The sequence below is a fragment of the Callithrix jacchus genome, chromosome 5, assembly GCF_049354715.1.
Source record: "Callithrix jacchus isolate 240 chromosome 5, calJac240_pri, whole genome shotgun sequence".
Lineage (NCBI taxonomy): Eukaryota > Metazoa > Chordata > Mammalia > Primates > Cebidae > Callithrix > Callithrix jacchus.
In genome coordinates this window covers 129230910-129240339 of record NC_133506.1, presented here as the reverse complement: position 1 = coordinate 129240339, position 9430 = coordinate 129230910, and the positions used below count along the sequence as shown (strand labels likewise).

Here is a 9430-nt window from a genome sequence, read left to right as displayed (position 1 = left end):
CAGCTCGGGCAGAATAACAGCCTTGCTGCAGTTGGTTTGTGCAACTCTTTGCTAACCTGCGGCTGTGTCTTCATGGACAAAGTATGAGCCCACGTTTGATAATGTCTGCGTGCATGCCACGTTTGTGTTTGGTAATGTGCACAGACAAGCAGTTCGTGGAGCTCTGCAAATCCCTCCCCACCCGAGAGGCCTTGTGTACACAGTGTGGGGCGAGGGGCCCTGGGGCGTCTGCCCCTGCACCGGCTGGGCGCCGTGAGGCAGCTGGGTCACACTCCTGAACAGCCCGGGCTGGAGAGTCGCCTGCCGTCACCTGGCCACTGGCACCTCGGGTGAAGGGGGAGGCATTGGGTGCTGGCCCCTTAAGGGCCTTTGATGAGCTATATAGGGCCCACCTGCCTGGCCTCTGGAAGCTTCTGCAGCCCTAGCAGGAGATGGAAGATAGAGGAAGTTATTGCCGGGCTGGAGCAGTCGCCTTCGAGACGGATGTTGAGACGCAGAAGGGCACTGGGCTCCTGCCTTTCCAGGGCATGGACAATGAGTGAGGACGGGGCCACTGTCCCTCCCAACCCTCTCTAAAGGCCTCTCTGCTCAGCTCCCTGATGCAACAGCCCCTTTTCTGTCTTTCTTTTCTGTGGCTTCAGGGGAACCCATTTTCCAGGCTGAGAAAGAGGCACAGAGAGACGGTGAATTGAGAGAAGCCACACTGGCCCTCTGAGCTCCTGGCCCAGCCTTGAGCCCCTCTAGCTCCTATGTTTCAGAGTTGGGGGGTTTACGTGTTGAGGTCGGCTGGCTGGCTCTGCAGGTGAACGTCCACAGGGCCCAGATTTGGGGCCCACAGGCCGGAGCCTGGGGAAGGCCCAGGTGGGACATGCCGACAGGAGGTGGCGGCTCCCTGACAGCTTCCGCCTCTGGGAAAGCTACCTTCTTGGTTCCCTCTTCTCCTTCCAGAGTCGGGCTCAGCTGTGTGTGACTTCCATAAAGGGCTCTGGAGAAAGGTGAGTTAGCAGGCAGGCCTGGGCCCCGGGCCAGGTGAGTGGAGGGTCTGTCTGAGCTACACCTAGCAGGGGCTCTGCCTGGCCTGGGATTAGGTGTCCAATTTGCACCTAGGGAGGGGAAATTGGGATGGGAAATTTAGGATGGAGTGGAATTTTGTTTATTTATTTTTAGATGTAGTCTCGCTGTGTCGTCTAGGCTGGAGTGCAGTGGCGCCATCTCAGTTCACTGCAACCTCTGCCTCCCAGGTTCAAGTGATTCTCCTGACTCAGCCTCCCGAGTTGCTGGAACTACAGGTGCCTGCCACCACACCCAAGTAATTATTGTATTTTTAGTAGAGATGGGGTTTTGCCATGTTGGCCAGGCTGGTCTCGAACTCCTGACCTCAGGCAATCCACCTGCCTGGGCCTCCCAAAGTGCTGGGATTACAGGTGTGAGCCACCACACCAAGCTGTGGAGCAGAATTTTAGACTTACAGGTAGACAAAGGACAAGTGTGTGGGTCCACTGAGCGGCCTGCCCCTCCCCCAAGATTTCCAGCCTCTGCAGCTGTCTTCGAAGTTCGCATCAGGGTCACCAGGCTGCCTAGACAGGCGCGTTTCTTTCCTTCTTCCTTGCTGGGGTCGGGGTGCGTCTGAGCTCTGGCCTGAGAATTCCCAGGAGGCCCCGGCCTCTTGATGTTTTTCTTGTTTTGCTCCCAGCTAGAGGGAGGGCACCCTTCTCCCCGGGGCCTATGCTCTGACTCAGTTTGGAAACTGGTCAATTTTCCCATCCATTCCATATGCCCTGAGGTAGTGCTGGCCACCATCTTTGAAATGCTACCAAAAAGTATCCTCCACTTCTCTCCTGCCCTGGTTTTGGGTCAATACCCTCTTCCTAGATGCAGCTATTCTGGAAGTCCTGACTCAAAGAAAAGGGTTTTCAACTTTTCTATTTATTTATTTATTTATTTATTTGAGGCAGAGTGTTGCACTGTGCCCGGCTGGAGTGCAGTGGTGCAATCTCGGTTCTGCAACCTCCACCTCCTGGGTTCAAGCAATTCTCTTGCCTCAGCCTCCTTAGCTGTTGCTGGGATTACAGGTGCCTACCACCATGCCTGGCTGTATTTTTAGTAGAGATGGGGTTTCACCATGTTAGCCAGGCTGGTCTCAAACTTCTGACCTTGTGATTCACCCGTGTGGGCCTCCCAAAGCACTGGGATTACAGGCATGAGTCACTGCATTCGGCCTTGGGTTTTTAGCTTTTCTTCTGGCTCATGGACGGCATAGAGGCTCTTCCCACCGAAATACACAATTGCCAAAAAACCTGCCTTCCAATTTTAGGATTTCCTAATCCTCCTGCCGCTTGCCTATATATTCAGGTTAAGAAATCTCGCTGGTGTAAGAGTTTAGGACATGCTTTGTGATCCAAATAACACTGTGCCTGGAAGCCTGGAAGCTCCTTGTGCACCCAGGAGCCCGCAGGCTCAAACACTGGGCTGAGTGATGTCTCCTCAGCTCAGCCTATCCAGTCTCTAGAGCAGTGTTTCCTAGTGACACCCTCTTGCAAAGAAAGCAAGCTGTTATGGCGGAGGGTTGGAACCAAGCAAGTCCACGACCAGGGGTGGAGGGTAGGGCTAATTAAAAAGAGCACCTTGGCCGGGCGAGTTGGCTCACACCTGTAATCCCAGCACTTTCGTGAGGCAGAGGCTGGAGGATGACTCAAGACCAGCCTGGGCAACATAGTGAGATCCTGTCTCTACAAAACATAAAAATTTAATAATTAAAAAAAATGGAAAGTATGTCAGAGAACTGGCCAGGCATGAGGCTGGTCCTGCTTAGAAACTCAGAAACTGCCAGCCTGGGCAATGTGGCAAAACCCCGTCTCTTCAACAAATACAAAAATTAGCTCAGTGTGGTAGTGCATGCCTGTAGTCCCAGCTACTGGGGAGGCTGAGATGGGAGAACTGCTTGAGTCCAGGAGGTCGAGGCTACAGTGTGCCATGACTGTGCCACTGTACTCCAGCCTGGCCAACAAAGTAAGATACTGTCTCAAAAAACACAAGAAACTTAGGAACAGGGTGTCCTTCCTGCTAATAGCAATGCAGGCTTGAGTGAAGATGATAAATCAGTTAAATGTAACATTTCGTGGAAGATTCCTTGTAAATCGTTACAAAGTTGGCTCTTCTGTCACCCTTAGGTCTCTGGAATCAGGAAGTGTAACATTTGGTGTTTTTAAAGATGGGAATTCAGCTTAATGAGCACTTACTATGTGCCAGGGGCTGGGCTGGGTGTGGGGATTCCAAGCTGGAAAGCCCAGCGCTGCTCCCTGGCAGGATGAGAAGGGGTCTTAGGCTGTGTAGGAATAAAAAGGAGGCAGTTATTCCAAGCCCAAGTGCTTCCCTAGGAGATGGGCATGGCACACCAGGCAGAAGGGAAGGACGGGCAAAGGTGTGGTAGTGGGAATAGCTGTGCATTAAGAAGAGCTTGCTCTGGCCAGGCATGGTGGCTCACGCCTGTAATCCTAGCACTTTGGAAAGCGAGGCGGATGGATCACCTGAGATCAGGAATTTGAGACCAGCCTGGCCAACATGGTGAAACCCCGTCTCTACTAAAAATACAAAAATTAGCTGGGTGTGGTGCTGCATGCCTGTAATCCCAGCTACTTGGGAGGCTGAGGCAGGAGAATCACTTGAACTCGGGAGGTGGAGGTTGCAGTGAGCCCAGGCCGTGCCACTGCACTCCAGCCTGCGCAACAGAGTGAGACTCTGTCTCAAAAAGAAGAGCTTGTCCTTCATGCTGCCTTGGCCCCAGTTCTAGCCCCTCCAGCGTCCGGGTGAAGGGATAAGGGGAAAGCCACTGGGGACTGAGTCCAGTACCCTCCTGGGGAATCCCCTGGAGGGCTGAGCCAGGCCTGGCTGTGGATGAGGGGCCTCCCAGCCAGGTGCTTTGGCGTCTCCAGGGAAATTCTGCCCCTTCTGGCATGATCGAGGGGAGAAAACAGTGGTGTGTAAGCACTGGCTCCGGGGGCTGTGCAAGAAGGGTGACCCCTGCAAGTTCCTGCACCAGTGTGACCTCACCAGGAGGCCCGAGTGCTGCTTCTACTCCACCTTCGGTAAGGCTCTTCCTGGCTCAGCCCCTCACCCTGGAGGGTGGCAGTGTGGGCTGTGAGATGGGAAGAAGGTTTCTGGAGGAGAGAGCAAGCAGAAGAGGCCAGACGTGTCCCTGGAGGCCAGATAGACCTGTCTCAGCTCAGGTGCCTGTTCTCCAAACCCCTAAACAAGCAGAAGTGCACCCCGCAGTCCCTGACCTTTACTGCCCCACCAGGTTCAAGGGGGGTACCAGTTATCCCCAAAAGCGAAGAGGGGATTGTTTCTCTCCCCAGTCCTGGCTCATCACACACCCACCCCAACTATTTGGAAAGTCTCAGATGAACTCTCTCTCAGGCCTGGGCTAGAACTTCCTTAACATCAGGCCTTCAGAGCCACATTCATGATGCCTGCTGTGCCCTCAAAGCCGCTGCAGCGCTGTCTGTTTTTCCAACTGTCTTGCTGTCTTAACTCTTTCTTTAGAAGAAACTTTGCATTGTTTCCGCAACTGGAGAACTAGCGTCACTTGTTGGAAATCAAAGGTAACTGTAAACATAACGCCATGAGGTTGAGAAGTCCAGCTCCTAAAATCATCTTGTGTGGTCAAGCCCAGACCAGCGTCTTGCCTCTGTCTGTCTTCAAGGTGTCCTTTGTCCTTTTATTTATTTATTTGATACAGGGTCTTGCTCTGTCCCCCAGGCTGGAGTGCAGTGGCATGATCTTGACTCACTGCAACCTCCACCTCCCCAGTTCAAGTGACTCTCCTGCTTCAGCCTCCCAGGTAGCTGAGATTACAGGTGCCCACCACCACGCCCGGCTAATTTTTGTGTTTTTAGTAGAGATGGGGGTTCGCCATGTTGGGCAGGCTGGTCTCTAACTCCTGACCTCAGGTGATCCACCCGCCTCGGCCTCCCAAAGTGCAGGATTACAGACGTGAGCCACTGCACCTGGCCTCCTTTGTCCTTTTAATCAAGGGGCTATTGATGGGGCAGCTGAAACCACTTTCCCCCTTACTTAAGAAAGGAATCTGTGAATCTCATCTTTCACAATACAGTTCTACAGCTCAAAGCTGGAAGGAGCCTTACGGATTATCCAGTCCAGTGGTTTTGGAACTGTCTTCCGAAAAGAGTGACCTCCAAGAAGACAGCTGGCAGAATCCCCTGGACGCCCCTGACTCAGGAGGCTTGGCTTCCAAATGTGGCTGGAGCCAGCTTCAGGCCCCTCCAGCGGCTGTTCCTCATTAGTGCCAATGGGAGGGTCCTGGGTACCTGAGAAGGAGGTCAGTCAGAGGCCCTCCCGGGCTCATAGTCCATTTCCTGCCTGCTCCTGGGAGCTGCCCCCATGTCTCCCCTGAAGGGACAGTGTTGATCCAAGCTCCCCTTGGTCACTGCCTAAAATTCTGTGACTTTATTTATAAAATGCCACCTATTTAGTAATTCCCTCAGTAGCCCTGGGTTTTTGTTTGGGGATCAGATGCTCCTGGGCATGGATACAGGAACAGGAACAGGGCCCCTTTGGCCCCCAAGTAACTCCAGTGAGTAGGGGACAGACTTGTAAGCCCGTGATTACAAGATGTAACCCACAGTCTTACAGTAAATGAATGCATGTGTCTTTCGAATCAGCATGTTGTTGGGGAGGTATGGGAGTGGGAGTCACTGGAAGGGCCTGGTGTCCACGGTCTCTGATAGGCTGACCGAAGGCTGAAGTGCTGCTGCCACCTGCTGGCCAGACCAGGAATGCAGAGATGCGCACCCAGCAGAACGGCAACCAGTGTAGATGATGTCGTGTTCTCTCCATCAGTCAAATGCTGGTCAGCATCACCTAGGGGGTGATGTCACTTTGATTCATTAGAAAGCTCAAGCCCAGAGTCAGCACTCTGCCCAGTGCTGTACACTGATGATGAGCAAATGAATCTTTCATGAAGGTGAGGAGGCTGAATGAAATGGATGTGGCATTTCCCTCTCTCTGAGCCCTGGCGTTGTCCTCTGTGAACTGAGAGGGCTGGGAAAGAATGGTGGTTTTAAACTCTTAGGAATCAGGGGTACTCTCCTTCTTCTCTTTTTTTTTTTTTTTTTTTTTGAGACAGCTCTATCACTCAGGCTGGCATGCAGTGGCACAATCTATAGCTCACTGCAACCTCTGCCTCCTGGGTTCAAGCGATTCTCCCACCTCAGCCTCCCAAATAAATGGGACTACAAGCATGTGCCACCACACCTAATTTTTATATTTTTAGTAGAGATGGGTTTCAACACGTTGGCCAAGCTAGTCTCAAACTCCTGACCGCAGGTGATCCTGAGGATCACCCACCTCAGCCTCCCAAAGCAGGAATTACAGGCATGAGCCACTGTGCCTGACCTAGGGGTATCTCCTTTAGGTGAAACCTTGCTCTGCAGAGGCCCAGCATATAAAATAGATCTGCTTGGAGCAATTTGGAAATCAGTGGAATAGACACTATGATACTCCTTCAGCTCTGAAAAGCACCAAGTTGTAGACATTAAGGAGGATGAAGCTGGGAAGAGTCATGAATTCTTCAACTTGAATGAAGGAAAAGTGGGTTGAATCTTCCCCCATGCTTCCTTCAGAGCTTTCTTCCTAAGAGAAATCTAAGAGGGCTCTTAAAATGACACCTGAGTAACCTGGGCCTGCAGGGCTCTTTGTAGGAGATACAGTAAGCCTGAGCCTTGGTCTAATCCACAGACAGATGACAGTGCAGGCTTAGTATAACTGCAGGTGCCCACTCTGCAGAGTGTTTCTTTTCATCCCTGTGCCCACGTGAGCAGTGCTCTCCTTTTCCTGGCATTTCCACCAAGGGGAACAGCTTCCCTAGGTCTGGAGGCAACATGGGTTTCGTAGCAGAGATGAAGAGGGAGCTTCAGTTACAGTGACATGGAAATATCCCCACTTAACAGCGCAGGTCTTCTCAGCTCTCCTTGTTCTTGCTAGCATCTAACTGCCTTCAGTTCCATTGCTTGCTTCTCCATCTGGGGTCCTGCCCCTACTCTTCCTCTTCCAGAGGTGTATATTTAGACCATGCTCTGCTTAGCAAATAGGACTGAAATCCACCTTTTTTTTTTTTTGGACGGAGTATCACTCTTTTACCCAGGCTGAAATGCAGGGAGTGATTTTAGCTCACTGCAACCTCTGCCTCCCAGGTTCGAGCAATTCTCTGCCTCAGCCTCCTAAGTAGCTTGGATTACAGGCACCCACCACCATGCCTAGCTAATTTTTGTAGTTTTAGTAGAGACGAGTTTTCACCATTTTAGCCAGGCTGGTCTTGAACTCCTGACCTTGTGATTCACCCACCTCAGCCTCCCAAAGTGCTGGGATTACAGACGTGAGTCACTGTGCCCAGCCACACCTTTTTTAGACTGCAGGAAGGATTAGACATACCTTGCCACCTTCAAAAAGCTGGTGACTCCCAGAAGAAAAGTCAGTGTCTTCTGTTTCTGTGAGGAGCAAGGTCAATCTGATTTGGAGACAACAAAATTGACCACAAAGAGAAACTGCTTCTACAGAGAGTGCTGGGATTTTCAGGTGACTGCAGCAGCAAACGAGCGTCCCTTCCTCCATGTGAAGCCAGCTCTCAAGAACCGGGACTGTCCTTGGTATGACCAAGGTTTCTACAAGGACGGTGAGGCCTCGAAAGCCAGGGAGAACTAGGGGCTGTGGTGATCAGGGTGGGGGCTCCCAGTAGGGAGGGACTGTTTTCCTGATGAGGCTATGCCTCGTTGAAACCCCACCAGAAGACCTTTCTGTAGTTCTCAAGCTCCGCTGTGACACACAAAACACAGCCTGGTGTGGGGGCACAACAGGCTTCTTGGGGGCAGGTTGACTTGGGTTCAAATTCTACCTTCATCACATATCGGCTGCATGCCCTTCTCCAAGTCACTCAACCACAGGAAGCCCTTGACACCGGACAAGGCCCACAGGAGACATTCAGTTCATACGCGCTCTTCTTCATTCCACTTACCCACCTGGGGGATCCTGAGAGCTGCTTAAGCACGATCTTCCTACCTTTCCCATTGCTGCCAGACAAATTTCAGAGGCAGCTCCCCCCAGCAGGGTTCCCATGCCCTAAGCAACAAGGCTTCTCCCTCTCCTGTGTCTTCAGGTAAGTGTTTCTTTTGCTTGTCTTTTTTTTTTTTGAGACAGAGTCTTGCTCTGTTTACCAGGCTGGAGTGCAGTGGTGCAGTCTTGCCTCACTGCAACCTCCACTTCCTGGGTTCAAGCGATTCTCCTGTCTCAGCCTCCCGAGTAGCTGGGATTATAGGCACCCTCCATCACGCACAGCTAATTTTTGTATTTTTAGTAGTGACGGGGTTTCACCATGTTGGCCAGGCTCGTCTCAAATTCCTGACCTTGTGATCTGCCAACCTCAACCTCCCAAAGTGTTGGGATTATAGACGTGAGCCTCTGCACCCAGCCTCAATAAGCTTTTCTTACTGAGTTCTTAGTGCTGCTGGTTTTAGGGGTCTGGGTGGGGGTAAGAGGTGCTGAGAAGATCAGTAGGATTCTGGGGTTAGCTTTTTCTTTTCTTTCTGTCACCCAGGCTGGAGTGCAGTGATGCGATCTTGGCTCACTGCAAGCTCCACCTCCCAGGTTCAAGCAATTCTCCTGCCTTGGCCTCCCAAGTAGCTGGGATTACAGGTGTGCACAACCATGCCCAGCTGATTTTTGTATTTTTAGTAGAGACAGGGGCTTGCCATGTTGCCCAGGCTAGTCTCAAACTCCTGGGCTGAAGTGATCCACCCACCTTGGCCTCCCAAAGTGCTAGGATTACAGGTGTGAGCCACCTCACCCGACCAGGTTAGCTTTTTCTCAGCTGTACCTCCCATACCTAAATAAATAAAAGGCAACAGAGTATGGTTCATAGCCATGCAAGTCCTCCAGCGTGTCTGTGACACTCCAAGTGTTTCAGGACTTGCCAGCTGACACCCGTTCCAGCACATTCCAAGGTTCCCTTTCCCCATCCCAGTCTCATGGCTAGATGTGGGTGCTGAAGGACGGGAAGATTTAGGCACCCTTATGAAGCTCCTGTGATCACCCATACCCTTCCCAGGGAGCTTTTTCATGTGTGCTTTCCCCTCTTGCTGAGGCAGATCCTTCTCGTCACTTTCTCTTTGCCCAGCAGGTCCTCTGTGTAAATACCACCATGTCCCCAGAATAATGTGTCTCAACTATTTAGTTGGCTTTTGCCCAAAGGAACCCAAGTGCCAATTTGTTCAGTAAGTATGAACCCTCAGTTACCAACTTTCACCAGAGTGCTCGGCCTGGCCTTCTGGTTCTAGATCTTCCACACCTTCGCTGGTCCACAGTGGAAAATGAAGCATCTGGCAAGCATCCACCCCCAGGATTTGCCTGGCACTGCTGC

The 9430-nt window shown here is 51.9% G+C and overlaps 1 protein-coding gene across 1 annotated transcript; it reads left to right on the top strand.

Moving 5' to 3' along the window:
* Positions 1–291: 291 nt before the first annotated feature.
* Positions 292–9403, top strand: CPSF4L (cleavage and polyadenylation specific factor 4 like). Its single transcript, XM_078374536.1, is given in 8 exon segments — positions 292–466; positions 469–534; positions 949–995; position 1040; positions 3933–4085; positions 7594–7619; positions 7621–7690; positions 9191–9403. Coding segments are annotated over 8 exon segments (555 nt in total). The 5' UTR covers positions 292–372; the 3' UTR covers positions 9289–9403.
* The last annotated feature ends 27 nt before the right edge of the window (positions 9404–9430 follow it).